Source organism: Lucilia sericata, unplaced genomic scaffold (genome assembly GCF_015586225.1).
Source record: "Lucilia sericata isolate MDLA Ls3-8-SP2 unplaced genomic scaffold, ASM1558622v1 Contig001234F_arrow, whole genome shotgun sequence".
NCBI lineage: Eukaryota > Metazoa > Arthropoda > Insecta > Diptera > Calliphoridae > Lucilia > Lucilia sericata.
This window is the reverse complement of record NW_023995192.1, coordinates 96,503-110,671: the sequence shown is the minus strand read 5'-3', so window position 1 is coordinate 110,671 and position 14,169 is coordinate 96,503. Positions and strand designations below refer to the sequence as shown.

At 29.1% G+C, this 14,169-nt stretch overlaps 2 protein-coding genes across 4 annotated transcripts; both read left to right on the top strand.

Moving 5' to 3' along the window:
* Positions 1–514: 514 nt before the first annotated feature.
* On the top strand, positions 515–1,127 carry LOC119610576 (cytochrome c oxidase subunit 7A1, mitochondrial). Of its 2 annotated transcripts, XM_037965856.1 has the most exons (3): positions 515–575; positions 749–837; positions 905–1,127. In XM_037965856.1, the coding sequence occupies exons 2-3, from the start codon at positions 793–795 to the stop codon at positions 1,046–1,048; spliced, it is 189 nt and encodes a 62-aa protein (XP_037821784.1). In that variant the 5' UTR covers positions 515–575; positions 749–792; the 3' UTR covers positions 1,049–1,127. The 2 variants fall into 2 exon arrangements, with proteins under 2 accessions (XP_037821784.1, XP_037821785.1); XM_037965857.1 differs by lacking the exon at positions 515–575 and having other exon boundaries at positions 727–837.
* Positions 1,128–1,269: 142 nt separating this feature from the next.
* LOC119610575 (coiled-coil domain-containing protein 28B) lies at positions 1,270–7,677 on the top strand. Of its 2 annotated transcripts, none has more exons than XM_037965855.1 (4): positions 1,270–1,713; positions 2,851–3,061; positions 6,727–6,807; positions 6,883–7,677. In XM_037965855.1, exons 1-4 carry the CDS (start codon positions 1,585–1,587, stop codon positions 7,101–7,103), a joined length of 642 nt encoding a protein of 213 aa, XP_037821783.1. In that variant the 5' UTR covers positions 1,270–1,584; the 3' UTR covers positions 7,104–7,677. The 2 variants fall into 2 exon arrangements, with proteins under 2 accessions (XP_037821783.1, XP_037821782.1); XM_037965854.1 differs by having other exon boundaries at positions 6,154–6,807; positions 6,883–7,668.
* Positions 7,678–14,169: the final 6,492 nt, after the last annotated feature.

Below are 14,169 nucleotides of genomic sequence, written 5' to 3'. Positions count from 1 at the left end.
AGTTAGTTAGTTAGTTAGTTAGTAGTAGTTAGTTAGTAGTTAGTTAGTTAGTTAGTTAGTTAGTTAGTTAGTTAGTTAGTTAGTTAGTTAGTTAGTTAGTTAGTAGTTAGTTAGTTAGTTAGTTAGTTAGTTAGTTAGTTAGTTAGTTAGTTAGTTAGTTAGTTAGTTAGTTAGTTAGTTAGTTAGTTAGTTAGTTAGTAGTTAGTTAGTTAGTTAGTTAGTTAGTTAGTAGTTAGTTAGTTAGTAGTTAGTTAGTTAGTTAGTTAGTTAGTTAGTTAGTTAGTTAGTTAGTTAGTTTAGTTAGTTAGTTAGTTAGTAGTAGTTATTAGTATTGAGTTAGTGAGTTAGTTAGTTAGTTAGTTAGTTAGTTAGTTAGTTAGTTAGTTATTAGTTACTTTTTTCCATTCCTTCCATTTAATTTTATTGCATTGACCCACGATTTTTATCACCAAAATGCAACCAAGTGCAATTTTATTTCAAAATCTATTTTAAAATTGACAACTTTTTTGCACAGATGTTTTCAATACCTTAATCAAAAAAAACTTATACTGCAGTTGGGATTGCTGCAATAACATGTAAGTAAAAGAAAAATAATAAAATTTTCAATATTTTATATTTAGACGACAAAAATTTTAAATATTTAAAATAAAATAATTAAAAACTGTCCTAATAATTTATAAAACTTTCAATTTTACAGCTAAAACAAGAATATTAAATAAAAGTTTTGTAATCAACTATTTAATTACAGAATTGCATAATCGCATTAAAGCACTTTATTGTTAGCTGAGAAAAATGGCTTTACCCGAGGGATTGGCGAAAAATATGAAAATCTTCCAGGTAAACTACATTAATAGTAAAACAAAATAATATTTTTATAAAAATATGATCTATATATTATTTTTAGGCCAAAAATGATTTGCCTGTTTTCCTAAAAGGTGGTCCAGCTGACAAGGCCTTGTTTGGTTTGACTGTCGGCCTTTGCGGCATTGGTATTTTGAGTATTTTGCAAATGGTTTATACCTTGGGTTTCAAAAAGAAGCAGGGTTAATTATTTGTTAAATTTAATGAAGTGTATTTAATTAATAAAGTGCAATAAGATATTAAATTATTATTAAAACACTTTAAAATTTTAATTTGTCTATAAAATATAAACTTGGCAGCACTATTGGTTTGGGTATGCACTAATTCGCCTTTTTTAATGTTACCACTTGGGTTTTATGGTAATTTTTTTCATTCATACCTGTGGCAACACTTTACATTGTGAATCATATTTGTGTTGCACTCTCTATTGTGAATAATCAATAATAAAATATATTTTTCTCTGTTTGTTGATAAACTTTTTGTGTTTTTTGTTTAATAAAATTTACTTATTAAAATCATTTAAATGATAAAAAAACCAACAAAATGATTACACTCAACTACAAACTCAATAAATATTAAATAATTTTCAATAAATAAAATAACACAAACGAAACAACAACAAATTAGTTTGTGACCAGAAAAAGAAGATTTATAAGAAATTCCCTGGATCTTAAAGAAAAAAATAAGAAAATTTAATTTCTTTACCCACAAAAATTGATAAATATGGAACCCAATGATGAAGTAGTAGAGCGTCAAAAACTGGTAGATGTAGAAACAGAAGAAGATGTCACAAATAGTGCCCCCAAATCAGCACCAACTCCTGCCTCACCCATGGCCGTGCCCAAAATTAATGTAAGTTTTTAATGGCTGCTGCTATTGTGTGATTGTTGCTATTGTTGTAAATATGCAAAATGTTATTGAATGAACTTTGTTATGTCTTATCTCTATTAGTTTTACTTTACGCTTACATTTTCATAGATTATACGAATGTGGGTATTATGTGTTAGTGTTGATGTTGATGAAGCACAAAAATATTGTTCCTATACTTTACTTTAAGTATTTCAGATATATGTATCAGAATCAATTTTTTGAGCATATTTGTCTGGTGGATAGACTATAGTCTGGACTATAGAATAGACAGTAGCCTAGACTATAGTCTGAACAATAAAGTAGAATACAGTCTTAGCTATAGAGTAGACTATAGCCTGGGCTATACAGTAGACTATAGTTTGGACTGTAGAGTAGACTATAGTCTGGACTGTAGAGTAGACTATAGTCTCGACTGTAGAGTAGACTATAATCTGGACTATAAAGTATACTATAGTCTGGACTATAGAGTAGACTACATTCTGGACTAAAGAGTGGTCTATAGCTTGGACTATTGAGTAGATTATAGTCTGTACTATAGTGTAGACTATAGTCTGGACTATAAAGTATACTATAGTCCGATCTATAAAGTTCACTATAGCCTGGACTATAGAGTAGACTATAGTCTGGACTATAGAGTAGACTATAGTCTGGACTATAGAGTAGACTATAGTCTAGACTATAAAGGGACTATAGTCTGAACTATGGAGTAGACTATAGTCTAAACTATAGAATAGACTGTAGTCTGAACTATAGAGTAGACTATAGTCTGAACTATAGAGTAGACTATAGTCTGAACTATAGAGTAGACTATAGTCTGAACTATAGAGTAGACTATAGTCTGAACTATAGAGTAGACTATAGTCTGAACTATAGAGTAGACTATAGTCTGAACTATAGACTATAGTCTCGACTGTAGAGTGGAATATAGTCTGGACTGTAGAGTAGACTAAAGTCTGAACTGTAGAGCAAATTATGTTATCAACTATAGAATAGACTATATTCTTGACTATAGGGTCTTTAATATCTAGCGTAGAGTGTCATTTGATCAGGCATGTTTTTACAACAATGTTTTACTTGTTATTGAAATGCATAATAATTTTTTCTTCTTACTACTTATAGATTAAGAGTATTTCTAGTGGCGAAACTACTCGCAGCCGTAATTCTGCATCCTGTTCAATAGAACGTACTACCACAACTTCCGATAAAATAGGTGGTGGTCAATCATCTGCCAAAGTTACCTACGTAAATGAAAGACGTCCTCGACCACATTTACATGGCACCAATGATGAACGTTTCGAATTTAAGTCGAGACCACGAAAGTTGTTAAAAGGTATAGATATCTTTGTTAATATATTACAAATAAGCCAAAACATCATTTAACTTGACCTCCCTTAAACTCTTCTTTGTATTGTTATTAACCAAAAATGGGGAGGTCAATGGTTAAAAGGGAATAATAATTGATAATGGTGTTGGTTTTGTTATTATTTTTTTCTATCTTTATATTATAAGTAAATGTTTCATTACAGTCGCTGAGGGCGTGTCTGGTGTTCGTTCATGATATTATATATATTCATAAATAGTTGATACTTTGTATCAGTTGTGGTATAAAATAACTATGAATTTTTCTCAAAGAAAAAAAGAAAACAAAGTTCATTTCATTTATGTATTGTTTTATTTGTCGTTTTGTGTTTTGTTTCATTTTTTATGTTATTTTCGTTTTACCATATTTTAACCGTAATATTGTAGGCTATCCTTTGTGGTGATATTAGAGCTTATTTGATCATTCATTACTCTCATTAGTATCTTTTTATACTCAGTATGATTAAGTTGTCCAATTAGTTTTCTTTGAAATTGAATGGGTTTTGTTTCACATCAGCTTTGTTTTAACGCTGCAATCTGTTTTTGTTTTAAAAACTTTTGCACTTAAGCTTTATTAAGCGGATTTTTCAAAAATTAGCATACTTACATACATACGTATCTAGCTTGTCGTGATGCAAGATAACTGTGACTAATACTTCAGTTACGGGAAGGTTACGGAAAGGTTACTTATCATGTCAGGGTAGTGAATGTGTCTTTCTATCCTACTTACCTCTATCAAGACATAAATGATATGATTTGCTATTGTATTAGTTTCGGTCTTTGTGTAGTAAGCGTTTTTCCCTTAGGCAGAGCGTTATATAAGCACTTTTAAGGTCAAGATAGGTGGTAGCAGTGGTACTGGTCTAAGTAAGCTGTCACTGTGTTTATCGTCCGTTTGAATGTTCAAACTCGTGGGATCCAAAATAGTTTAACAAAATAGAAAAATGATTAAGGATGATAGTACGGACACAACGGATGTGGTAGTCGACCTGCTAGCTAAGGTCAGTGATCAAGATCTAGAGGAGTTGGACAGTAAGTGGGCCTTCATAACAGAGCATGAGGGACAGATACTGACCGATTTTATAAAAAAATGTATTACTATAAGCTTTTCTAATCTAATCATAACACAAGCTTCCAGGCAGAAGTACGAGCAATAACGTAATGTGTAAATTGGATTAGAATAAATATGGCTCCCACAGGGCTTAATATATTTACCGATAGCCAGAAGGCAATTAGGGCGATATCAGGTGATAGAATTAAATCTAAGACGGTATTGGATTGTAAGAAAGCTTTAACTGAATACTCTCCCAGAGGTAAGGTTCACATCATATGGGTTCCAGGCCACTCTGGAGTAGTCGGCAATGAAAGGGCGAATGTAATAGCTTTAAAGGGAAGGGAGCTCGATGTAGTTAACCTGACAAACGCAAAACCATTCGACGCAACAAAAGCTGAACTAAAAATATGGATGAGAGAATCCTATAAGGCCTCTTGGAATAATGAAACGGTGGGTAGAACCACAAAGATTCTATGGGGTGACCCTGATGAGAGCAAGACGAGAAATCTCCTCAAAATGAGCAAGTCTGCGGTTAGTATGATGGTACGTATTCTGAGTGGACACACAGGATTACGTGCACATCTATACAAAATTGGACGTGCGGATTCAGACGAATGTAGAGCATGTGGAGAGGACGGTGAAACTCTGGAGCACTTTCTTTGCCATTGCCAGGCATTCGTCGAAGTTAGATCCAAGTATCTTGGAAGTGAAGTTATTCCGGAAATAACATTCCTGACTAGTTGGAAGATTCTTAGGAATTACGTTCAGGAAACTTAGTTTCTGAACACTGAAAAATAATTCTTTCAGTTTTTTTAATGAATTGGAGTGCACAACAGGCCCGACAGTGGCCTAGGTGTATTTCTTCGGATTTGATGTAGTATACATCCTCCTATCGACCTACCTACATAAGCTTTTCTTAAGGAGTTTTAAATATTCCATGTTTTGGGACATTTGCTTAAATATTAAATGAAAAATATTTAAAATTGTAGATGGAAAGGGAAATTTTAAAAAGCAATTCGTTACAAAAAAGCTATGTATATAAGAATATGTAGGAAGCCCTAGAAAAATGAATCATATTTCACAAAATTTATTAATATATACAAATTTTTAAATGAACTTAAAATAGTATTAGTTTGAGAGTATGTGTACTTCTGTTTGCAAGGATTTCTGTTAATACAAAAACGCGTGTACATAATAAATTGATAATATAATAAACCACACTTGTTGCTATACATTTTATGTATAAAACTCATAACTCTAGACGCGACTCTTATTATGTCATATATTGTCAAAATTCATATTTACACATTAAAATGAACAAGACATTTAACACAAACAATGGGCACAATGAAAAAGTCACGAATCAGCCAAGTAGAAAGAAAATCACTTCAAAAAAATAAAGAAAACTGCACCACCCACCACTAAAACAAAAAGGTATTAAAACGAATTCATGCATACAAACGCTCTTCCTTCCAAAAGTTTAAAACCAAAAAAAACAAAGCCCTATAACTAATTCCCCCTTTTCACATTTACATTAACTGCTTTCGTGTGGCTAAAAGACGCCAAAATAAAAAACGACATACAGTCGATATTTTGGCGCCATACACAAAGGATTGGTTTACTTAGCTAAAGAAGAAATTTACAAAATTAGCAAACATTGTGTAAAACTATAATTTGTTTTTGTTCATATTTGTTATTTGTTTTATTAGCAATTAATTTTGTTTTATTTTTTAAATTATTTTTTATGTTTTTTTATTAATTTTTTTCTTAATTTCTTTGTTTTATTTTTTTTGTATTTCTTTTTAACAATTTAACTGTGTAACTACTACTACTACTACTACATCATCCAATTGCAAAAACTATAACAATATCATCATAAACAATTGCAACATCAAACTCCAATTAAACTCAAATATTATTATAAATAATTTTAATTTTATAATAAAACAAAATTTGCAAATAATTTTGTGTTGTGTTATTAAATATAATTATGCCTAAACACCATGAAGATATCGGTGATGGTGATAGCATTAATGGCATAACGCAATTGACTAGCGAGACCCTAAGTGATGAGACTTGTATAAACAGCAACATTAAAAATAATAATAACAATAACAACAACAACTACAACAGCAATAATAAAAATAACAATAATAATAATAATAATACGACTGTAAATAAACTACAACAGACTACTAGTACAAGTAGTTTAAATCAAACATCATTGACGACTACGACAACTAAAGCAGCTGTCATTAGCTCTACAGCCACTAGTAATACTTTGAGTTCTAGTAGTGGTAGTGGTCTAGCTGGCGGCAGTATTAATAGTAGTAGTGGTAGTCATCATCATTATCATCAGCATCAAAATCAAAATCAACATCACAATACAAGTAGTAACATTAACAGTAACAATCACAATGTAATTGATAATACACCACTGATACAACGACGCAAACCGAATGTAAATAACGCAGCAATAAGCGTTAGTGCTGGTTATCCGGGTCTAATATCATCAGCGAACATTGGCAGTCTCAGTGATAAATTTGATCAACGTCCAATAAAACATCATTCTTTTGTCTCAGAAGTACCGGATGTCAAACATATGGAGCGTGCTCTCTTAGGACTTTTGGATGATTTTCATTCTGGTAAACTGAAAGCTTTTGGTTAGTACAAACTCTTAATAGTTTATAAAACCAAAAATTATTATAATTCTCCCTCTCTCTCTCTTTCATTTTCAGGTTCCGGCTGTACCATGGATCAAATGACTAAAATTCGTGAACAACAAGAAAGTCTTGCCAAATTGCATTTTGAATTGGCCGCCGCCGAAGAAGATTCTCTCGAGAATGGCAATGATTTTAATGCTGCTAAAGCTCAAGAAAATATGTTACAATTAATGCAACGTTTGGAACAACTTTCAATTTCAATCGAACAATTACAAACTAGCCACACAGGACTCTGAGATTTGCTTCAAGCAACGTGTACAAACAGCAATAGTTCAGACATTAATACAGCTGCTGCTGCTGCTGCTGCTATGTCAACGGCCACTACATCGGCTGAAGCTGCTACACGTTTGCTTTTATTATTGTTGTGATTTCATTTCTAAAAACTTTAAACGTATATACATATATATTAATCCAAATACTAAACAATACAAACTTATGGTTCTATAACTGTTCTATTTTTTTTTATTTTAAAAATGTCCATTCTTTAGAATGGATTAACATATTTCTCTTATGTAAAGTTTTTTTTTATTCGTTTTCTTTTTATTTGTTTTTCTTCTTTTTGTTAATTTTGTTTGCTTTTGACTTTTTTAATATTTGTATGTTTAATTACCCTTTTTTTTTGTATTCATCAATACGTTAATGTTTAAGCATATTTAATACAAAAAAAGACCTTTTTTATGGTAGTTTTGTAGTTGTCTTAAAATGTCTAATTATGTATAAGTGATCATTACAGAAAAAAAAAAACAAAAATGCGATTATTCTCTTTTTTTAAATAAAAATTAATCAAGTTTATGAAGAAAAATATTTAATTTAAAAAACTGTTTTTATTCACAGTTAACAGCTCCTCAAACTGTGGGAGTATCCAAGTGAAATTTGTTTGGGTAATAGAAGAGGAACGCTACTAGTGGGAATGAAAAAATAGGTGTAAATTTATAAATTATATGAAATAAGCTTTCATTTGATATAACATTCATCGCAATCGGGCAAAGCCTTCTCGAGTTATAAAGTTCCAAACTTTGGCCAGACAATGCCAAAAACGGACAATTGTGTCCCTAAACATCATTTTGAATTTTTTCAATATTTTGACGAATTTCAGGAAGTTTCCAATAAAACTTGGCACATTCATAAAATGGAATATTCCGAACCCTAAAAGCTATCATATAACTCCCTATGTCCATTACGAAGCAAGATATACACATTTTAATTTTAAATTACATGTTTTAACCGAATTGCCTAAACGCCAGGCGGGCCAAAGGTTGCCCATATTGTAGCCCAATTTCCAATCTATCATACGGTGAAACATTCACTTAAATATCTTAAGTAGTTTGCTAGATATATCAACTTAAAGAAAATCGTGTGGGGGAATTCACCTACTACCAGGTTCTGTTGACCTGGTGTTTTACAAATTTTTTGAAATTTCATTTTTCACTATTTGTGGGTCAATGACACTTTTAGATTTTCCGCAATATCTCGGTTGTTCATAAAGATAATGTAACAAAATTTTGTGTGTAGATGAAGACGAATATGGGGCACATTTCTCAAAAAATGAAAACTTGCCACTTGTTGAGAAGAAAAGTGGGCATAAATTTATATTTGCTATTTTCAACCACTTTGACTTACTTTTTGCAAATTAAATTTATTGATCTATTAGCTGAAATCCTAAGCTTTTGGCTGATATATCTTTCATCGCAATCGGTGAAATATTTCTCGAGTTATAAGGTTCCAAACTTGTTGAGAAGAAAAGTGGGCGTAAATTTATATTTGCTATTTTCAACCACTTTGACTTACTTTTTGCAAATTAAATTTATTGATCTATTAGCTGAAATCCTAAGCTTTTGGCTGATATATCTTTCATCGCAATCGGTGAAATATTTCTCGAGTTATAAGGTTCCAAACTTTGGCGTAACAATGCTAAATACTGCAAGTTGCATCCTTGAAGAACAATGAAGATTTCAGTAAAATCTCGCTTGATTTTTGAGATAACTTAATGAAATTTTGTGACTGGATGAAGGGGAATATGGGCCACATTTTTGAAAAAATAAAAAATTGCCACGCCCACTTGTTGAGAAGAAAAATGGGCGTAAACTTATATTTGTTATTAACAACAACATTGACTTACTTTTTGCCAAAGTTAATTTACGGATCGATTAGCTGAAATCCTAACCTTTCATTTGGTATAACTTTCTTGGCAATCGGTCAAATATTTCTCGAGTTTTAGAGTTCCAAACTTTGGTCAAACAATGCCAAAAACGGGCAATTGTGTCCTTAAATATCTTTTCGAATTTTTTCAATATTTTGACGGATTTCAGGAAGTTTCCAATAAAACTTGGCATATTTATAAAATGGAATATTGCCAGTCCTATAAGCTATCATATGTTTTCCTATGTCCATTACGAAGTGAGATATACGCATTTCAACTTTAAAATCCATTTTTTAACCGAATTGCCTAAACACCAGGCGGGCCAAAGGTTGCCCATCTTGTAGCCCAATTTCCAATCTATCATACGGTGAAACATTCACTTAAATATCTCAAGTAGTTTGCTAGATATATCAATTTAAAGAAAATAGTGTGGGGGAATCCACCTACTACCAGGTTCTGGTGACCTGGTGTTTTACAAATTTTTTGAAATTTCATTTTTCACTATTTGTGGGTCAATGACACTTTTAGATTTTCCGTAATATCTCGGTTGTTCTTCAAGATAATTTAATGAAATTTTGTGTGTAGATAAAGACGAATATGGGGCATATTTCTCAAAAATTTAAAACTTGCCACGCCCACCTGTTGAGAAGAAAAATGGGCGTAAATTTATATTTGTTATTTTCCACAACTCTGACTTACTTTTTGCCAAATTAAATTTATTGATCTATTAGCTGAAATCCTAAGCTTTTGGCTGATATATCTTTCATCGCAATCGGTGAAATATTTCTCGAGTTATAAGGTTCCAAACTTTGGTGTAACAATGCTAAATACAGCAAGTTGCATCCTTGAAGAACAATGAAGATTTCAGTAATATCTCGCTTGTTTTTTGAGATAACTTCATGAAATTTTGTGAGTGGATGAAGGGGAATATGGGCCACATTTCTCAGAAAATATAAAATTGCCACGCCTACTTGTTGAGAAGAAAAAAAGGGCGTAAACTTATATTTTTTATTAACAACTACTTGGACTTATTTTTGGCTAAAATGAATTTACTGAACTATTAGCTAAAATCTTAAACTTTCATTTGATATAACTTTCTTTGCAATAGCTTAAACATTTAACGAGTTTTAAGGTGTGATATATTATATAATTTTATATTCTACTTGCACTTACCTATCATATTATGTTTTTAGTTGAAATAATATATTTGTATTTTTTTATTTATAATATTTCCATATTAATTTATTCATCATATATTGTTCATATATATATATTTGTTGTTTTTTTTTTAATTATTGTTTTTGTATTGAAATAAATGTTTAATAATATAATGTATAATTGTAATTTTTGTTTATTGTTACAATGTTTTTTTTTTTTGTTTTCTTTTATATTTTTAATATATTTATATTTAATTCGCGTAATTTCATACGAAAAGTTTTTTTTTATATATATATGTATATATTTTGTTGTATTCTCTTAATTTTTTTGTTTTTGTTTTTTTTTTTTAATAATGCACATAATAATCGTAATCATAATTGTAATAATAATAAACAAACATAAAAAAAGTTAAACAATTATAAGTTTTTTTTTGTTTTGTTTTAGTAAATATATAATATATAGATGTAGTTGTATTTCTGTTTGTATATAATTTATAAAGTAGTGTTTAATGGATTTTGTTTTTTTTGTGTGTTTAATTCATTTTAGTTTTTATTATTATTATTTTATTTATTTTTTTATTTACGGTTTATTTATTATTATAAATTAATATTGTTTGCTGTTTTTTTTAATATAATTGTTTTACAAATACACCGCATACCACTAAATAATGCACATAAGTTCAATTGGTTTTAAATTTATTTAAATATATAATAATAATAATAATCATAATATTTATTTATAATATTATTTGTATATATAATAATAATTCTAATTGTTTTAGCAAAAAAAAAGAAAATTATATTTATTTATTTATGTTTGTTTTATTTTATAAAGAGCATATAATTAATAATATATAATATAATATATAAATATAAACATTTAACAAAAAAAAGTTTTTAGTTGTTTTTTAATATTTGTTTTAAAGTATTTTATTTATATATAAATATAAACATATTAACATTGTTTTTTTTATGTATTTTCTTTAGTTTTTTAAAGAGTTTGAAACATCAAAAAATTTCTGTAGCTATTTATATATATATAAATATATTTTAATAATTATTTTTTTTTTATAAATTTTATTTATATTAATTTTGATTTATTTATTTTATTCATATTACTTTCTATTTTTTTTGTTTTGTATTTTTTGTATATAAAGTGTTAGAGGAAAAGTAGCAAAAAAAAAAAACAATTTATATTTAAATTTAGTTTCTATTACTTCTTTTTAATTATAAACTTTGTTTATATTAATTTAATTTATTTTTTATTATTTAGTTTATTTATACATGTATTATATGTTTTTAGTTGAAAAAAAAAAATATATATAAATTATAAATAATTAAATTTGTTTATAGATTAATATAGATTTTTAAAATTTCGAGAAGTTTTAAAACATTTATACGGAAACTTCAACACAAATCGCTTAATATTATAAAGTATAGGCAAAAGTTTTAAATTGTTAAAAAATCTTATTAATTCAGGCTTCTGGGTACAAATATGCTAAACCGCCAAATAAAGCTTTTAAATTGTTCCGTACTAGTAGGCGTGGCAATGTTAGGAAGTTGTGTTTATTTCTGAAACTTCACTTTAACGCATTTTCCATTTTGATTAAAAAATTTACACTTGGTTTCTTTATATAAAAAGATTTTTAACTAAAAGTTTGAAAGCATTTTATATCAGTAGGCGTGGCAATGGTTATAAGGTGTTTAACAACCGAATACTCAATATTAATTGGAAGTTATGCACGCCTATTCTGCATTTCGATTACGTTTCCGCATTCAGTTACGCTACGATCAAAAATTGGTATTCCAAAACAAAAAACGGAATCGTAAGAAAAAGAAGAAGCAATTCTATTTTATTTCAACGATCGTAACTACGTTTTTCTAAGTTGTTATTTTAGAGACCAAAGTTGCCAAACGGAGAAAATTTCGATTTGAATTGAAATGCAGAATAGGTGTGATTATCTTATTTTCAAGGTTTTAAGATTTTACTCAACTGCACACTTGATTTTTTCTCAAAAACTTTTAAAGCTTTCTTTATTAGTAGGCGTGGCAATGATAATTAGGTATTTAACAAACAAAGACTTTAAAAATAATTGGAAATATAAAATATAAAATTTTTACTCAAATATAAGCTTGGTTTCGTTACATAAAAAGATTTTTTTCTAAAAAAGTTGTAAAGCGTTTTTTATTAGTGGGCGTGGCTATGATAATAAACCGAATACTTTAAAAATAATTGGAAGTTATGATCTTCTTTTCAGGATATAAAAAATTTACTCAAATATTTATTAAAACAGTTAATTTAAGTCAATAACTCTCCGGAAATGCCAGAGTAACTGGAAAGAAGGAAGTGAGAAGGACTTTTAAATATCCCAGCAGTTCGACAAAGTGTCAATGCATACGAAAAAGACAGTAATTTCCACTAATAGTTAACCACCTGGATGATCGTAATTCACGAATGTACCCTTTGTAATCGAGAATGAAGACAGTCGTCACTTTAGTGTCCTCTTTGTAAGCGGGAGCGGAGACAGTCGTCTCTTTACTGTCCTCAAGTAACCTAAAGATTATACTCTTAAAAGTTGTTTTTTTTTGTTGTACTTCCGAAAGTAGCTATTTTACCCATCTTTTGGAGAAATGATTGTTACTTTCTACTAATGTGCCACCATCTGGTTGATTCAAATTTATATCTTTCGGGTCAATCGTCACATTATTGTCCCATAGTATTCTAGAGAGTAGACACTTGAAATTTTTAAATTTTAGTTCCATTAATATCTTACCACCTCCAATTCGTATGTTTTTGGTCTTTCGTCACAAATAAACTCTTGGTAAACGAGAATGAAGACAGTCGTCATTTTAGTATCCCCTTTGTAAGCGAGAGCGGAGGCAATCGTTTCTTTACTGTATCTTTGTAGGGTGTAGAGTGACGATTGACTTCCTCGTAGGACAAGCCCATGTTAAAATGGTTGGTTACCTGGGTAGTCAGGTGGCTAGGGGCCACCACAAGTGGTAGGTTAAGTGGTCAGTTCGGGACTGTCCCGTCGAACTGCTGGGATATAACAGATATTATGCCATTTTTATTTGCCACAACTTTTATATCAAAAAAATCTTGAAAGGATTCTCTATTATAATATAACTATAAACAATTTTGTTTTAATGAGTCTAAATCTTTGCCAAATACAAAGTTACATGCCACAAGTGGGAGTGGCAGTGGATGTTAAAGAACATTATGATTGCTTTCTAACTTAAATTTAAACTATTTATACAAAAATTTGTCATCAAATTTAAACAAATTTTTATTCTATAACATTTAGAAACTTTAAAACCGATGCGTTAAGAATTAACATTAAGCGATTTGTATAAAATTTTCAGGAGGTTTTTATAATTAAAGACTTCTCTAAAGTAAAACTTTTCCTATTTTTGTTTAAGAAAAATATTATGAAAGGATTGTTTCTCTAACTTTAGAAAAATTTACATTTAACATGACTATATTAGATGAAAATGCATATGATTAGTTTTGACATAAGCATGCTTTAAAATGTTTTCTGTTAGTTATAAAGCTCCCGTTTGTTCCAAACTTGTAACTTCTTATTGAAATATTTGCCACAGTCTAGTAAAGCAAATTATGCTTATTTAGCTTTTAAGAACTCAGATGTTCTAAAGATAGTTCGAAAATTCCTAATAAATTTTAAAATTATGTTCGAAAAATGGGTAAAATTATTAAAATAAACATTATATAATGAGGATTCTAATTATTTTGGAAAATAATGTAAAATGTATGAAACAATCTTTAGGATTCTTAAACAATTTTCGAAAATATTTAAAATTTACTCTCGAAATTTCGAAGACATAAAAACTTAAAGAAATTTTTGTCTTAAAACAAACATTTATATAGAAATTTGTCTTAAAACTAAGATTTTATTTGAAATTTGTCTCAAGACATAATTTTCTTTGAAAATTTGTTTTAAAATATATAATTTTTTGTAAAAAATTATGTTAAGAAATAGATTT

What these genes read in the sequence shown, in the direction of transcription:
- LOC119610575 (XM_037965854.1), top strand. Translation starts at nt 1,585, where the DNA reads ATGGAACCCAATGATGAAGTAGTAGAGCGTCAAAAACTGGTAGATGTA. An exon ending in TGGCCGTGCCCAAAATTAAT is followed by an intron (nt 1,714 to 2,850) that starts GTAAGTTTTTAA and finishes TACTACTTATAG; the next exon opens with ATTAAGAGTATTTCTAGTGG. An exon ending in ACCACGAAAGTTGTTAAAAG is followed by an intron (nt 3,062 to 6,153) that starts GTATAGATATCT and finishes AACACCATGAAG; the next exon opens with ATATCGGTGATGGTGATAGC.
- LOC119610576 (XM_037965856.1), top strand. Translation starts at nt 793, where the DNA reads ATGGCTTTACCCGAGGGATTGGCGAAAAATATGAAAATCTTCCAG. An exon ending in AAAATATGAAAATCTTCCAG is followed by an intron (nt 838 to 904) that starts GTAAACTACATT and finishes TATTATTTTTAG; the next exon opens with GCCAAAAATGATTTGCCTGT.